Source organism: Cyrtonyx montezumae, unplaced genomic scaffold (assembly GCF_038088225.1).
Source record: "Cyrtonyx montezumae isolate F1298 unplaced genomic scaffold, pur_monq_1.0 scaffold_4, whole genome shotgun sequence".
Lineage (NCBI taxonomy): Eukaryota > Metazoa > Chordata > Aves > Galliformes > Odontophoridae > Cyrtonyx > Cyrtonyx montezumae.
The window spans coordinates 4,480,771-4,498,302 of record NW_027072045.1 but is presented as its reverse complement, the minus strand read 5'-3'; the positions used below and the strand labels follow the sequence as shown (position 1 = coordinate 4,498,302).

Genomic DNA, 17,532 nt, shown 5'->3' with positions numbered 1-17,532 from the left:
TTGCAGACTTGCCAACTTCTTTACCCCCTGAACTTTTCCAGGAGTGTATAAATGAATTAACTGTTGCAGTTCTGATTTCAAGGAAAAAAAAAAGGTTTCTGCTTCATTGTGTTCTCTTTCAAGTTTGTTACAGGAAGCCGAAAGTAAATCTGAGCTGAGCCAGAACATTTCTGCCAGGGAGCACTTTGTGTTTACAGATTCTGATGGGCAGGTCTATCATCTCACAGTAGAAGGAAACTCAGTGAAAGACAGTGCAAGAATTCCTCCTGATGTAAGTTTCAATCTTTATATAATGTTAAGATACAATCTTACACTGTGGATAAGGTTATGAATATATTTTTCAGATTTATTTCTGATCTACATAAAACAAAGCTGAGAGCTATCAGGTTGGAGAAACTTCATTTCTTTTAATTCCTAGAAATTGCTTTATTTTTGTTTCTTGATTTAGTGTATGCTAGTATTGTGTTTAATAATTGAGGACTGTCACATTGGCATTTCGTTGTGTCAAGAGATATAGAACTGATTTCTGTTGCTTTATATCCAAAATTTCCCATGAGGATCACTGAGATTGGGAAGCATTCTATTCATTTTTAACTGAGAAGCATTTGTTTTATTAATTTCTTATGTATGTATGTACTAAAGTTTTCAAGTTTATTCCTTTTTGACTGTATTTACTGTAAGGTTTTATCCTGCTTCTGAAATATTTTCAGGGAAGTATGGGTAGCATTACATGTATTGCCTGGAAAGGGGATACCCTGGTTCTTGGAGATGTGGATGGAAACTTAAACTTCTGGGATTTGAAAGCTAGAGTGTCCAGGTATGAGTGCAAATGATTTCTGGCAAGCTTGAGATAATGAGTGTTAAAGTGGTTTTATTCCCTCACATTTGCTTTTCACTGTTGGAGGTCATCTCTGGTGTTTGGGGGAAAACCAGAAGCTTTAAAAATACAATTTCAGAAAATGCCTACTGTGATACAATTTTCTACTTTTTTTTTAATTTTTTGTATTTTCAGATGGAGGAACATTTTTATCAGAGATTTAAATCTAGCTAGATATCGTTCTCGTGTTAAATCTGCAGTGGCTTCTCAAAATTTTAAGTAATGTTAACTACCTGAAACAAATAACTACTTTTTTACTTCTGTGATATTTTGGGTAGCCAGATGTACCTATTGTGTGTATATGGTTTGCTCTTCTCAATCTGTACCATATAATGATGTGTAATACTCACAGAAGTGATTTAATTACCCACAGTATTAGCTGTAGCACGACTGACAATAATTCTTGTGATCTGCTGTTCTTAGGGGGATTCCTACACACCGAAGCTGGGTGAAAAAGATACGTTTTGCCCCAGGGAAAGGAAATCAAAAACTTATTGCTATGTACAACGATGGAGCAGAAGTCTGGGATTCAAAAGAGGTAAACATTTGTTGTGTTTTGTTATGTGGTTCTTTGCCAAATACATGTATTGCTTCTGAAAATCAGGAAACGTCAAAGATTAAGTTCTACCTATTCATGATATCTTGCTGACAGTTGTACAGTAAAATTGTATGGCTTTTCTCAGAGCACTTTTAGTTCCTGTAAATCATTTTTAAGCTGTCATCAATTGGGAAGTACCTTTCACACACAAAGCTGACAACACCTCTGAGACGCTCTGTGTTATTCTCTTGTAATGTTTTTGAGGAAGACATTCAAGATTTAAGGTTTCAGTTTCAGAATTTTAACCTTTGGACAATGGAGTATCATTACTAAAGATTTCCTACTTTCTGTGCATACTGAAGGATACATATTCTTCAGTGCATGGGTTTGATTTGCTGGGGAATAGCAGAAATTCAGGCAGTTGTTAATTAACATTGTCTAGCTTCTCATCTTATTCCAAAATTCTATACTGAAGAAAAACTGTTCAGCAATCTTCTTGGGTTCTCTTCTTAGGTCCCCTGGGGGATTATGGTTACCATGGGAAAGGAATTGTAATTAAACATTGTAACTTAGTCCCCTGGAGTAAGTTCAGAGTACCAAACAAGAATGTTAATTGTTTTCAGTTCACTTAATTAGGAACTAGTGCTCACTATGGAGGCACTGTGTTTGAGCAATAGGAAAGTCTCACCTGATGATTAGAGTTGACCAGCAGATATGACTAACAATGGAATTATGTAGGCAGAGTCAAATATTAATTAAGCTGTGAGTCTCCTGATCAAGACCATTTCACAGTGGAATATTCCTCCAGTAGGTTTACCCCTCATTTCTTAAGACAAGAGAAGGATTTTCCTACATTAAAACATTTAAAATGTTTTCACAGTTTCAACTGAAATTGTTCCAGAGTATCTGTAGAAGTAGTTTTATAGCCGTGTCCTTAGAACTTCACCTTTGCCTACAACCAGTTAACTGGTATTTCCACATTTCTTTCTTAATTCCCTCAGTGATAACATTATTCATGCTCTGGAGTGGGTAAAAGTGATGCGGCTTACAACTCCATGTGTTTGACTCTGGAATAAGTGAAGGGAAACAGCAGAATTGTGATTGCAGTGGAGGCTTCGTTAATATGTCCTTACATTTGCAATTGTAATCTTCAGTGATATTACAGAAGGGTTGCAAAATGCCTGACAACTGATCAGTGCTTAAAAGTGGGTTAAATTGGGGGTTGGACTCGATCTCTCGAGGTCCCTTCCAACCCCTATGATTCTTTGATTCAGTTGTTAAAAATGTATCTCAGGTGGGTTTTCTTTTGTGAACAATTAATCATCACATTCTTGTAATGCTTTGTTAATATTAAATTTAAATATATTGGTAGTCAGGTTCAGTGTTTATCAAGGAAGATCACAAAAGTGCATGAGTTAATGTAGCATCAGAGCATGAGTTGATGAGTTAACGGCATCAAAGCAGAAGCAAAGGATTGCAACTGACAAACCATTTCCCCATTCACCATGGAAATTTTAAGTTTTGGGAAAGATAACAAAAGGAGAGTTATACAGTTGTGCTCAAAAAGAATTTTTTCTCATTTATTGATTGGGGAAAAAAATACTGGTTTGGAGCAACTAAGTGCCTTACTTAAAGATTTGAACGCTTCCAACTCCCCAGAGGAGCCCGGGGATTGAAATGATTTACAGCTAACTTCACATTTTATTGCAAATCTTGTGGCATGCCTCATGGGCATGCCACGGAGCCTTCTACTGTGTGATGGAGATCCTACTAAAAGTGAAAAATACTTCAACTTTTCAAGGTACAGATGGTGAGCAGTTTAAGAAGTGGAAGAAATGTGAATTACCGAATCCTGGATGTAGACTGGTGCACTTCAGACAAAGTGATCTTGGCGTCAGATGATGGCTGCATTAGAGTTCTAGAGATGTCCATGAAACCATCGTGTATTAGAATGGATGAACAAGACTTACTAGGTACGTTGATTTCTATTTTGCTGTTCAGGGCTAGATATTTCATTTTGAAAGTGGACAGTAAAAACGTTCAACAATTCTAGTAGAAAATAAAATTGTCATATATGGATGATTAGGTATCCCTGTACTGTTCTTCATAGTTGCAACTAAAATGAAACAAATGATGCAGATAAATGGTAAGCACAGAAAATTCTGAGTGAGTGAATACGGGTTTTAAATTAGGAATCAGTTGAGTGCAGTGAGTTGCTGTCCAAGATGAGTAATGCTTTGTGTAAATTTCTGCTACATGTGATAAATATTTTTCTTTGAATCTGTGTCAATTTTCATCTAAAAAAGCAAATTAGGTCTGGTAAATAATCAGTTCAATCACACATTTTGTTTATAAAGATATGTAAGTGATACTACCTTAAAGATTCCAGCATGTGCATGATTCTGTTATTGATCTGGGAAACTCCACATGACAGTTAAAACCATGTCCTTGTCATGATTCAATACATTACAGCTCCTTTCTGGTGAGCTGCTGACAACCCAGTAGCTGAGGAGCCTTGCTGGACTGACTGCTGTCAGCTGACATCCTTTGCTTTACTTATCACAGACCATTCTGGCAGTTATAACACAGACTTGTATTCATGCTTGAGAATATTTGCACATAATCTTCATGTAAATAGTATATACTTCTTTCTTTTGCTTCATATTAGGTTTCTCCACCTGGAGGCTTAAAAGTATCGGTGTTGTTTTGTAAGCTGGCAACCATTTGGGTTGCTTTGATTAAAGTAAACTCTTTGTATTTCAGCTGTCAAACAAGCAGTTTGGTCTAATGGCATGTTGTTTCGTGGACATGAAAAATCAATTCTCTTTAATCTCGCTGTAGCTGGGCATTTAGCCTTGTTTTCCTCTTGCTAGAAAAATAAAATCCTCAGAAGTTCATATATTGCAGGACTCACAACAGCCTGCCTGCTGGCGACTGCTTAATGCAGGTAGATGTTCTTCAATTTCATATATCAAAAACTGAATTTCTGAGATATCAATAGTTAATTGGAAAAAAAAAGAAATTCTTCTGTGTTTTGAAATACGATTTACAATTTATCAGAGGGGATTTTCTCCCATTATAAAGTATGGCTTAAAGTAGAGCTGAGTGGTAAGTTTTGGTCACTTATCACAGGAGAGTGACATGTGCATTTGACCTGAGAACTTTTCTCAAGGTGAGGCCAGCCTGCTCTGCAGGGAGTCACACAGCTGTTCTTGCACAGGAGCATTTTCAAAGGAGGAGGAGATTGAATCACAGGAGTCAGTTTTACTAAGAAACATTACAAAGAGCAAACTGATGAACATGAAACTATCCATGGGTGAATAAATAACTTCGGTATAGTTACCCAAGTCACACTCTTTCCAAAGCAGCTATACAGAAAGATTATTTTTCCTGATGCTCACAGTGCTGTGTAGAAAAGGAGGGTGAGTTTGGCCTGTGTCTGTGATCTTGGTCCCAGAACAAAAGGCTGGGGGTTACGGGGAGACTTTTTGTAATGTCTTGGAGGACTTAAGAGGCCCACTTTCTTTAGAGAAAGGCTGGATAGATTTTGGGATCTTTCATTAACCACCTTCACCTTCTTTGTTTTTACTGTTTTACTTGTAGCCCAGCCCATCAGCACAGGGTCCCTTGAGCTTTTCAAATCAGGAAATAATTAAAATGCCTCATTATTGAACTACTGAGGAATGTGAGGAGTTCTTTCCTTTTTTTTGCTGTTATAAATAACTGCTTTTGTTATTTTCTTTTCTTTGTCAGTCCTGCCTTGACTCATTAATCTCCTTAAAGCTTCTAGATGCTGATTCTGATCCTCATAAAAAAATAAAAAAAACGATGCAGGAAATTATGGTGTGGAGTGTTTGGGGGAAAAAACATCATTTATCACAGCCACTTTTTTAATCAAATGAATGTTCTGTATTACTGAACTATAAAAACTAATGTTCAAAACCCAGCATGCCAATATTAGGATATGCCAGGACTAAGGTTGCCAGAGTGTAAGCTGTTATAATTTTTAATTTATGAAAACACATTTACAGGGTTCCTACATCATTCAGTACATACAGAGTACTGGAATTTCTGAGTATTTATTTCGTAATGTAACTGGCTGATATCTGTTTTACTCACAAGTCACTGGGTGTCATCTACTGCATATCATCCAAACCTTGTCCTGAATACAGAGTTGCTGACCTCTGTATTTGTATCACACAGATAGTGCTGTAATTTTCATCTTTTTTCCTTGCAAATGTAAGCAGGTATTTAACTTCACAGCATCCCTTTGGGGTGATGGGTATTAACCTGTGTGGTGTGCTGCAGATTTGCTCTGATTGCAATTTGAAAGTGAAATGCACATTACGATGCACTTGGTGTAGCTGTACTTCCTTTGAAGCGTGCCCTTGTGGCAGCAGTAACTATTATAGATGGCTCTGCTCCACGTTGGGATGTTGAGTTCCACAAGTCTGTAAATAAATTCGATATGGGATGCCCTGAAATTCTCATTTGAGGATTGTTGATAACTCAGTGCCTTCTGCAAAATGTTGTTGGCTAAGTGTAACAATAAGCTTTTATCTGTAGTAATGCTTGCTGTATATATATATGACTGTGTGACTTATGATTCTCTTCTGGTGCTTACAGACAAGGTGGTACATCTAATGGTTTTCTGAACAGTGTTATTGCACTTCACCACTCAACAATGAATCTTTCCCATTTGTTTCAGAACCTGCATGGTGTCCCTATCTACTTGTTCCAAGGGCTTCTTTATCTTTAAAAGCATTCTTGTTGCATCAGCCATGGAATGAGAAATATTCTTTGGATGTTATGAACATGTAAGGAGATGTGTTTTTGAATTCCACTTGTACATCTTTGTCAGTATTCTTGTGCAAAGAACTCTCAGCAAACCTTCCTCACTCGTTGGGACAGTCAGAAAGATAATAGCTTTGCTTTGCTTTGAAAGTAATAAATAGGAAAGGCTTTAAGGTCAAATATTGTGTTTCTTTAGCTTTTAGTAGCCCTTAGCTACTGAAAAAGAATGTCTGCCTTAAGGTACTGCTGATGATTTGTAATTTAAAGGTTATATTACTACGGAGATCTACAGTGTGTTCTCTTTGTGCAACAAGTTAAATTAAGGACCAACTCTTGACTATTCTTGAAGTGTGATTGAAGGTGTCCTATGTGATGTCTAAAATACATATTGTTACTTTTAGTGAGCTGTATTTCACACCATTGGAGGAATGCCTTTCCTTATCATTCATTGTGTTTGTTTGCTGTTGGTGATCACTGACCCATTAAAAAAACTGTAAATGCAGTAAGTTCATGCTGAAAGGATAACTGCAGTACATAACTAGCAGTATATAAGAATTGTGCTGAAAGGTAATGAATGGATAAGCTTATAGTATGCTCTTATTTGATATGAATAAATGTGAAACATATACAATGCCTTCTTGACAATAAGAGAGCTCTAGGTCACGAGATGAAAAAATGGAAGAAGGAAGAGGAGTCTAAGTCTTACAAAAATTTCATTTGGAAATTCCTAATTCAGACATTGCAGTGAGGATAAGAATACTACTAGAGGGACTTAGTTGTAGATGCTTAGGGAACATCTAGAATGAGTAAGGCAGAAGGATATGGATTGAAGATAAGACTTCAAGCAAGGAAGAAAAAACAGGAACAGGAGGTTTAAGGTGTAAGAGTTGCTTTGCAAGAATGTAGCTGCTACGCTTTCAGTATTGGCAGGAGTGTAAGACAGGAAGGTTATTTAATAGTGGGCTTGGTGATGGCATTTTCATTAATTTCAGAAAATTAAAAACAGAGTGGGAAAACAAAGATTGGTTGTTCTGACTCTGAGGTCGATTGAGAGCAGACAGTTCTTGATTACTTCCATGACACCAGTGACTAGACAAAAATATTGCTAAAAGGCTTTCCATAGCAGTATGATAGATTGGTTTCATATATCCATATATGCTCTTGTTTTGTTTTTTTAACCAAAAATAATACACTTCTGTACAGATGTGTCATCTTGCTAATGGACTTTTTTTTAAAATGCAGTGATTATCCAGAGGATGAAAACATCAAAAATCTGATTCAAGAGCAGCTGAATTCACTGTCAAAGTAAGAGGTTTCCCATTAATGATTTAGTAAGGTAGTAAATTCAGAGAGAGAGGGAGGGGAAAAAAAGTAATATTCTCTCATTAAAAAATAAACAAAAATACAAAAAAAAAATTGTTTAATATAGGCAGAATATCTCAAAGTAGTTTGTTAAATATTGACCCACCAGTCAAAATTGTTGTTTTGTCTATGTAAAGTCTGAGGGAAGTCAGCACTGAAGGTTTAACACTGTAGTAGTGTCGGCCGACGAAAGATTACAGTGCTTACAAAGAAAAAAGGTTTTTGGCATTCTGCTTGAATTGTGGCAATTAGGTTTGAAGCTTTTCCATTTTTCTTGTTTTTTCTCTTCACTTAGGAGGATGGAAAAAATAAAGTTGAGTATTTTTAGCCACTTTGAAAAATATATAGAAGCTTTCACTTCGTGCACTGTGTAATTATGTAATTATCTGTAATTGAATTAATTTTGTGCTTTGTAGAATCAGTGCAGGCTGAATTACAGCATTGTATACACCCTTGTGGTTGTTTTCTGTATTGCAAGAATAAGGTGTTCCTGACAGACTCACTTTTGGTATTAAACAGGTAGAGTAAGTTGCTCATGGCTATTAGTCTATGGCATTAATGGCTTGTTGCAATTATTCTGATATACATTGTTTTCAGTAGTGAAAAGCAGTTGTCTATTTTTTGTTTTGATTTTTCCTTTATATTTGTTAGATAATATATGCTAACAAAAATCTTGCACAGCACTCTCTTGATTTCTTACAGATTTCTCTTTTTGCAGTGACATCAAGAAACTCCTGCTTGATCCAGAGTTTACTCTTTTGCAAAGATGTCTCCTAGTTGCCAGGTAGCAGATATTCAGATAACTGTATGAAACATTTCTGAATACAATCCTGATCCACTTAATGCATGTCAATATGTTAAAATTTAGGTGTGAGCTAGTTCTGTGTTACCACAGTGCAACTGCTGAAGTACTTTGCTGTCTATTAGAGGGTTTTCAGGATTGAAAACGAAAATGTTACATAACTGAGAGTTTGTTTGCTTACTGCATATACAGATCCTCCTTCAGTCTTCGTGGTGATTTCATAAATGCACTTCTGCTCTGATGTATTGAGCATAACATGTAGAGCACCCCAAGACATAATTCAGAACTTCACAACATAAACTAGATTATATGTAAACAAGAGAGGGCCTATTTTTTATTTCTCTTTTTTTTTTTGGTGGTGGTCTACATCTATCTGTATCCATAGATGTGTTTTCAAGCAGTTCTTAGCAGCTTTCTTTTAAACAACATTGTTAATTAGGTGTAAAATTATAATTAAAAATAAATTACTCCACTATTTATAAATAAATTATTCCACTACGTTCAGTGAATTTATTTGCTCTTCTAAAAGTCTTTTGGCCAACCTCTTACCTATCTTTCTGAATATCATTCTGAAATCTTTTCTTGTGATTTGTCCTATTGGCATTGCAAAATTGTGCCCACAATAATGCAGCTTCTTTGTAAAAGGACATTGAATTTATAATGTTTCTATCTTAAAAAAATGCAGTGTTGTTTCTCATGCTGAATTCTATTTTCTCAGACTGTATGGGGATGAGTCTGAACTGCATTTCTGGACCATTGCTGCCCACTATTTGCACAGTTTATCTCAGGAAAAACCTGCTAAACCAACAGATGCTGTTATGCTTCAAGAACAGCTGGTTAATCCATTGGATATATGCTATGACATACTGTGTGAACATCATTACTTTCAGGTATTCCAAGAGTTAAAAATAATGCAGAGGAAAGCCCTAAGATGTATTTTAACTTCTGTTGTAAACGTGCAACTCTGATTTAAATCATTCCCTGTTGTTCAAATAGGGAGTTTGTGGAATTCCAAAAATATTTCCTTGTTTTTTTTATTGCTTGTTTCTCCCTCTTCTCTTAATCTTACATTCTTGCTAATTCTTCTTTGTGCAGAAATTCCAACTTGAAAGGGTAAATCTCCAGGAAGTGAAGAGATCAACATATGATCATACCAGAAAATGTGCTGACCAGCTTCTTCTCTTGGGCCAGGTTTGTTGGTAATATTTGAACTTTTTATCCTTTTTCTTTGTCTGTTTTATATTCCTACCCTATTTAACTGAAGTTATGTTTGTTTTATCTCATGTTGTTTCATCCCATTACGTAGCTTTTGCTGTCTTAATGCATTATTATGCATCAGCCTCCATGTAATTACATGCTATTTTATAATTCATGTATAATTTTCATGGGAACCTTATAAAGACCTTTCCTCATATCCCTGGGAGTAGAAAAGGAAAATTACTTTTTGAATTACTCAAAAATCTAAATGATAGTATCTTTGGTCTAACTCTGTCTGCACACAGTACTCTCATTTTGGGTAATAATAGGCTTGTCTAAGCTTTCTCTGCAGTGTCTCTAATCTGTCAGGTCTGTACTGAGCAGTGAAACACTGTAGAGAGCTGCTTACTGAGACCCTGATATGAATAATTTGAATCTAAATGACTTCTGTACCACTGTGTGTTTGAGCATGTCAGCAAATATATGTAAAAGATGGCATAAATATTTAGTCTGTGCTGTCTGAGGGTGATCTGTAAATGCCAGTTTATTAAACCACTGTGCTGCATTTTAATAGCTATTAAATGGGGCTTTTCATTATTTCTGTAAGCTGTCAGCTTGATCGACCTCACCAAACAGACCTCTGTAATACCTCATGATAGTGAAGAGGCAGAGGTGGTGTGCTGGTGGTAGTTCATTCCATTCATTACAGGTGTGGGTAACTGGTGTGCGAGCCTCCCTGGTTCAGCTGTTGAGAAGCCACTGTAGAGTTGATGGCTGTCTTCTTTCTTGAGATGCCAAACATTTAAACAGATTAATTTCTCCTTTGTGTCACTGTATTGGCTATTCAATCAGCCCTTGAGATCCTGGCCAGATTCAATATCTTTATGATTATATTACTCCTCTGCTTATTTTAAGTGCTTCTCTTCCATTGATAACTTTACTAAGAGTCTGTAAACAAGGAAATAAATGTTCTGAATTAAACTTTTCTTCTGCCCTGAGTAGAACTCCTAGGCTGCAGTTAAGCATTATGTTCATGATGAATGCTATCCTAAGGATGCAGTACTGAAGTAGAGCTATAGTCATTACTACCCTGCCATGTGTTTCTCCAGTCTGCTTTTGATTAACTTCCATTGTTATTTGTTCCATGTCATAAAAAGGGTTAAAAAAAAGTTAGACTTCTGTTTAAGAGAGAATGAGTTGAAGTCAAAGCTGTATTTTTTTTATCTTGTCAGACTGACAGAGCAGTACAGCTGCTGTTAGAAACAAGTTCAGAGAATGCACATTACTACTGCGATTCGCTCAAAGCTTGCTTGGTAACAACTGTCACATCATCAGGTCCATCTCAGAGCACCATCAAGCTGGTAGCAACCAACATGATAGCTAATGGGAAGCTCTCAGGTAAAATGGGACTTGAATTTTCTGTTTGCTTGTAAATTAGGAATTCTGATCATTATGAATGCTCATAATGCCACTGGGAGTGGAATAAGTCCTTTTCTGTAGCATATATAAAATGAAGGAATGCTAGGAAGGAGTATACTTAATAAAGATCCTTTTTTCTGGTGGTGAATGATCTGCTCACAGTTATATAGTAGCACTTCTTTCCTTATTATATATTCTAATTTCCTATTTTCCAGAGGGTGTTCAGTTGCTGTGTCTGATAGATAAGGCTGCTGATGCTTGTCGCTACTTGCAGACTTATGGTGAATGGAATCGTGCAGCATGGCTTGCAAAGGTATGCAGTTTCTCTGCTTTCGTTGTCCTAACGTAGATGACCTGGGTATGAAGAGCATTATTAAGATCTCCAAAATTAAAAAAACTGAAGTGTCAACATGATAATAATATCTGTTCTGTCCACACTGTAAGCTGTAACAAGGCAATCTGTTTAGCTAGCACTCACAGGTACTTCAGCCTTTTAACTACAGAGGTCTGCCCTGGTCATCCAAATGATTGGGCCTTAAAAACAGTTGGAATATGAGTTTTCTAACTTCAATTTATGAAATTGTCTGTAGTTGCAGCAACAGAGAATTCACTGTGAACTACAGAAACCTATTCCTGGAAGTGGATAAATAATTCAGCAATGACTTAGCACATGGAGCTCTGCACTGATTTTAACATTAGCACCAACTACATTAGCACCAACTTTGGTTTCTGTATGTACACATTATACAATTATATACCTATAAAAGTACCTAGCCTTAGCATTAACGTTCTAGATTAAATTGCATATGAGAGTCAGCATTATTTTTGGGTGAGTCAGTTTCTTCTGCAGTAAGTATGGGAAAAGACTTTATCAGATTTTCTAAATGGATCGTTCCCACCTTTATGAAAAAATAAAGATGTATTTTCCTTCAGCCTTCATTAAAGAATAAAGATACTCGAGGCTTTACTAAAGTCTTATTAAAAACAAAAAGAAGTTTAGCACATTTAAGTGACCTGAGTGGACTTCTGATATATCTATGTAATTCTTCTTTTCTTTACTGTATTTGCTGAAAGGATTAGGATGCTTTTTGAAATGAAATTGGTAATTTGAGATGCTTTTCCTTCTGCCCAAAGGACTGGAAGAAGTGAAAGAAAGCTCTGTTTAGTTAGAATTCATGATCCATTTTTCCCTCTCCCATAGGTTCGCTTGAACTCAGAGGAATGTGCTGATGTGCTGAAGCGTTGGGTGGATCATCTTTGCTCTCCACAAATCAACCAGAAGTCCAAAGCCATTCTTGTCCTCTTGTCCCTTGGATGCTTCACAAAAGTTGCAGAGATGTTGCACAGGTAAAACTGAAACAGCATCATCTGTGTTTTATCTTGTCCGAAGCACAGAAGTCAAGGGGGAAGGAGGAGGGACTGCAATTTAATTTTAGACATTTGTTTCTGTTTCAGTCTGTGTTGTGTGTGTGATGTAGGAGTGTGAATGTGTGCCATGGTGACAGCTCAGTGGTGATATTGTTTAACCCCAGTGATGTTCAGAAGCCCTGTTCAGCTGTGAGTGCAGAGATCTGCCACTCAGGAGCTACATGCCAATTTTTAGGAAGTCTGTGTGCAGGTGTTTTGATGCAGTGTTGAATATTTTTCTGTTTTCCTGTGCTAACAAATAATTTTCCCCCCATTTTGCAGCATGAGATACTTCGACAGAGCAGCTTTATTTGTTGAAGCTTGTTTGAAGTATGGGGCATTAGAAGTCAACGATGATACAAATATCCTTTTTCTGAAATCCTGTCTGTGCATCTGTGCTATTTATTTACAGTTCTGTGTGAGTCAGTGTTAGGTTAACTAGCCTGCAAGGGAATAGAAGATTCTACTTTTGTTTTCTGGGATGGGTACTTGAAGGAGGCGTGAGGAAATAACTATAAAGGAATCATTTGCATAGATACATAAAACTTTCTCCTGATAAGTGAGCTCAGTGGCACTGGGAAGCAAACAAAAAAAGTGAAAAATAAAAAATAGAAGTACAGATGGGAAGCTGTTCTGTACAGAACTCAGAAGTTGTTACTTCAACTGTGTGGCAAGGTCAATGGTTTGACAGCCCTGCATTGACAGCGTGCTGTCACTGACTGAAATCCTATGTGAAGGTTTCAGTTCTGAGACAGTGAAAACAAGTGAAGGTGATGGCTCCTTGTAAATGAAAAAAACCCACAGTCCCATTATGGAGGTAATGTCAGACACATCAAACTAGCAACCATGTGCTCTCCCAGTTTCTTTCACACGTTTTGGTGTGATATTACTGTGTATTATCTGGAACCTTATACCTTCTTATACCTATACCTTCTTATACCTATCTTATACCTCTGTCTCAATTTACAGCACTTCATGTATAGCCTGGTAAACGCTGCTATGCATTCAGTAGTAGAATTTAAAGCAGCACGATTTTTTGGTGTTTGTTTGGATTAGAACATTTAGCAGCAGTGTTCACCATTTTCAGCTTGGGAGTGCTATGGAGTGAGTTTAGAAAATGGGGTCTTATGTTTTCATTTTGCTTTTCATGTGTGTCTTCCTTAATGCTTCATTTACATAAACTGATCCATGCTGTCTATACAGATTATGCCCGGAGCTTAAAGCTCCTGGGCTTTAGGCAAGGAGCTATTTTCTTTGCCTCAAAAGCAGGAGAAGCTGGTAAAGATTTATTGGTAGAGCTCAAACAGCCTAAAGGGGAAGTGGCAGAAGAGTAACAATTCTACATTTACTGCAGAGAGGAGTTTTTCTATCAAACTGGATTGTCCATCAGATTGATATTCCCCTGTGTGAAAATGAGTTTTCTCTTGAGTCACTGTAACAGCTCATGTGTGATTTGAGCAGATAATGTTAGATGTGTGAGGAGGCAGGTTTAAGAACTGTTTTGTTTATTCTTAAATTGTCTTCATTGTCAAGAGAGAGGAAAAGAAGGCTGTGGTAAAATTACACAAGGATATTTTCAACTTTTTCAACTGTAGCAGAAATTAAAGTTAGCAAAATGCTGGAAGCGTTCTGTACCTGTGTAAAAGTCTACTCCATTTGCTTCTAAAAATCAAATCTTTATAGTTCTTCACTGCTGTTGTAATTATATGTATAAATGATTCAGCCTGTACTATAAAAATACAAATTTATGTAAAGAATAAATATAGATCACAAAACATACATAGATCTTTCCTGGAAAGTTACGTTTTTTTCAGATCTGAATTTTCTCTTTAAAATTGCTGTTATTTTACATGAGTTCCAATTATTGTCATTTTCATACCAGGCTGGAATGGAATCTGTGACAGGATTCTTCACAAAAGATTCCTGGCATTCCTGAAACCCTTGACATGTCTTCTTTTTCAGTTAAGGTACTGTTATGTTCCATGTTACTCTTAATTGAACGCTGCCTGCACACCTTAAGGACCAAATTCTGCCTTGACTGTTCAGTGGGATCAAAGGATGGGAAAATAATCCTACCTCAGAAAGCAGTAAGGTGGGCTCCTACAGCATGTTCATGAGGATGCTAATGCTCTCTCCACAGTAACTATTTTGTAAGGTATTTCAATGTGTCTTTTTAATTAAGAGGTGGAAAAAAAAACACTGATGAAGCCAAAAATGTTGGTTTCTTTTTCATTACTTTATATGGTCACACATCTTGTGATCCATATAGTTAAGGATGGTACTGACAGCATCTTCCTTTTCGTGCCAATGTTTCAGCAGGATCAGAACAGCTTCCCACAGTATTGCAGTGCTGATGTGTTTGTTTTCATTATTCTTCCTCATGATAGAAGTGTCTTTTCTATTTATTACTGATCGTCTGATGGATTTTGCAACTGAAGAGTGGATGCTCATGTTGTGTTGCACTTGCAAGTTGGAGACTGTGGTATGTTAAAATAACCCTTAGTTGAAAACATTAATTATTTAGGAGAAGTTGCTGGAGCTGCTGAAGTTAATATGCAGTAGTAGGAAGAATTGTATCGTGCAGTTTCCCATCTGAATGTAATTCTTGACTTTTCTACTAAAGTAATTGTGTCTTTGATTCCTATGGCTGGATATTTGTAAATGCATATTCCACCTTCCTTCCTAGAGGAGCACTCTCCTCATGACCTCTCTACAGCTCTGTAAACCTTTTAATTAAAATCCAGCATAGCATTTCTGAGGGCACACAGCTTAGAATTTTCAACAATAATGGTTTTTATACAAATAGAAAATGTTTCTTTGCTCTGAAAGTGAATGTTTTATATAGATAAGGTAATGTATCTTACGTAGATCCTCCCACAGCTTACATACATCATTAAAGATGTTGGGTGTCTTATGCATGATACTTTCATAGTTGCTTGGGAAAATGAGTATACAGTGAAAATTGCCTTAAGTATTAAACTGGTGAGCAACAAAGCAAAATGAACAGTTGTTACCAGTGGGCTGAATTCAGGCTTGCATTGACTACAGCAGCACTCCTCAGTTCCTTTGCTTGTTTTCAATAGCAGTGCTGTGGCACAGGGACTCCTGAGACTTAATGTAAGCACACTTAAACGTTGGCACATTACATGGGACAGTTTGTTGTTGGGCCTCTGGGGTTGAATGTGTTTCTATTCGCTTCTAAGCGTGAAGATGCAGAATACCATGTGCTGTTCCCTCATGAAACTTCTGTGGCTGGTTTTAGAGGAGGAAGTGATCGTCCTTCAAATGTATTTGTCACAATTTCCCTATTGGTCCCAGTGACAGTCACAGATTCTCCATGGCTACGTGGGTTTGAGCGCCGGCCCAAACCCGGATTATGATAAAACCACAACCCTTTGGCAAAGGGTACAGTCTTGATTTCTGTCTTTATTTTAATTTTCTCTGAAGAATTCAGCTCAATTTTGATAATAAAGCAGCCAATAAAATAATTCATTGGTTCAGTGGAAAAAAATATCTATCTGTAGATCTGAGCAGTGTCTTAAGATTCTGCAGTCAGGCTGATACTGATCCATCTGTATCCAAATTGTGGCTTCTTTACGGTGAGTTGTTGAGTTTCTCCTTAGAACTAGGAGTCGCAGCCATGCTGTTTCCTGTTTATCTCCGCTGCTTTCATTGGAAGGCAGCGATTTCAAGCACAATTAAAAAGGAAACTGCTGATTTTGTTAAGTGTTGGCATGCAGCATCGTGTGCTGGACGTGGCACATCATCTATCTGGTGAATCTGCAGCACAGGCAGTAGTGAGAAGAGGTACCTAATGTCTCTATCTTAACAGCCCGAAAAATCAGATGAGAAATGTAATTAATCTTGCCTTGGTGGTGTTAGGTCTTACCCTGTGGGATTTTTCACACGGTGTGAGTGGTCAGAGATGTGGGTTGATGGAATGGATGATCAGAGTGGCCCTTCAAACTGTAACGGTTCTATGCAACTTAAAAGCACACTTTGTGGCTTTGTTAATCCAAGCAGTATCGTTAAGTTGGGCATCCAGTTTCAGATGATACTGTGAGTTGCATTGCTTTCACTGATCCGTTTATGACTTTCTGATAATGTGAGAGAAGGAGGCTCTATGTAATGCATATGAGACTTTTCTTGCATTTACCCTGTGCCATTTTAACAGACACACAGCTTTTAATAGAATATCCAACTATATCCAACTGACTATTAATTCTTGACTTTCCAGAAAGGTGAGGCCTGAAATGAATTTTGTTTTTGAAGCAGAATGGAAGGTTTGAACACGGTGCAGTTCTTGGGGCCTGAGCACAAATTGTCTTTGCTCTTTTCAAGCCCAGCTTCCCTAATGGATGGACAGATGTTGGCAGAACAGAAAATGAGCTTTGCTATCCACCTGATCAGGAACTGCTTTTGTTGATAGAATCAATTTCACAGCTACCAGTATGCTTCCAGCTCCTGCAATGAGAGCTCTGAACTTTTCAGTGTCTCCTCAGCCCATGTGAACAAAGAAAGTTGTCCTGAGTTGGGAAGACAACAACTGGGTGACCAGGCAGCAAAAACGTCCTGGAATATTCGTGTTGTCCCAAAAAAGAAGCGTTCATTCCACAGCCTGAGCACTCTACAGCGAATTATCAGCTTTGGTTTGTGCTATTTCTGAGTTACACAGCTTGTCAACAGGGGCTGCAGAAAAGTACTGCAGTAAGATGGCTCCTTTTCCCTATGTTTAGCAGAGGAAGGCAGACACAGCTACAAAGGGGAAAAAATATTTTCCTCCTCCCTTCCCTTTAGAAAAGTAGTTCTTGAATACTTTATCGTCAGAGAGACTTTTCCTTATGAGTTTCTTCCAGCTCTGTTCTGTGGTTTACCTCAGCATCTGCTTTGTTTTTCCACTCTCCCTACTTAGGCCTGGTTTTGATTAAAGCCAAGCTGAGAGGCAGATGAATGCGTGGCAAGAGAAAGCAGCCTTCCCAACACCAGGATTGAGCGGCGAGGTCATTTGTCAGTGATCACCCAGTCCAGAAGGCGATATTTTCAGGTAGCAGCTTTTGCTCCCAGTAGGACTGGGCTAACATATAGCTTTTATATCATTATTTCATACCACAACCATCTCATCAAAAAGCCCAGAGA

The 17,532-nt window shown here is 37.4% G+C and overlaps 1 protein-coding gene across 3 annotated transcripts in view; it reads left to right on the top strand.

Moving 5' to 3' along the window:
- Positions 1 to 14,218, top strand: part of WDR11 (WD repeat domain 11) — a 32,993-nt gene extending 18,775 nt beyond the window's left edge. The window contains exons 16-29 of one of the 3 annotated variants that reach the window (XM_065746379.1): positions 124 to 271; positions 711 to 817; positions 1,301 to 1,415; positions 3,217 to 3,388; positions 6,124 to 6,232; positions 7,452 to 7,514; positions 8,290 to 8,355; positions 9,092 to 9,263; positions 9,469 to 9,564; positions 10,803 to 10,968; positions 11,205 to 11,302; positions 12,191 to 12,336; positions 12,679 to 12,758; positions 13,573 to 14,218. In XM_065746379.1, the coding sequence (XP_065602451.1) occupies positions 124 to 271; positions 711 to 817; positions 1,301 to 1,415; positions 3,217 to 3,388; positions 6,124 to 6,232; positions 7,452 to 7,514; positions 8,290 to 8,355; positions 9,092 to 9,263; positions 9,469 to 9,564; positions 10,803 to 10,968; positions 11,205 to 11,302; positions 12,191 to 12,336; positions 12,679 to 12,758; positions 13,573 to 13,730 (1,696 nt within the window). In that variant the 3' untranslated portion in view covers positions 13,731 to 14,218. Of the gene's footprint in view, positions 1 to 123; positions 272 to 710; positions 818 to 1,300; positions 1,416 to 3,216; positions 3,389 to 6,123; positions 6,233 to 7,451; positions 7,515 to 8,289; positions 8,356 to 9,091; positions 9,264 to 9,468; positions 9,565 to 10,802; positions 10,969 to 11,204; positions 11,303 to 12,190; positions 12,337 to 12,678; positions 12,941 to 13,572 lie in introns of those variants that run through there. The other 2 variants (XM_065746378.1, XM_065746377.1) reach the window with 2 other exon arrangements.
- Positions 14,219 to 17,532: the final 3,314 nt, after the last annotated feature.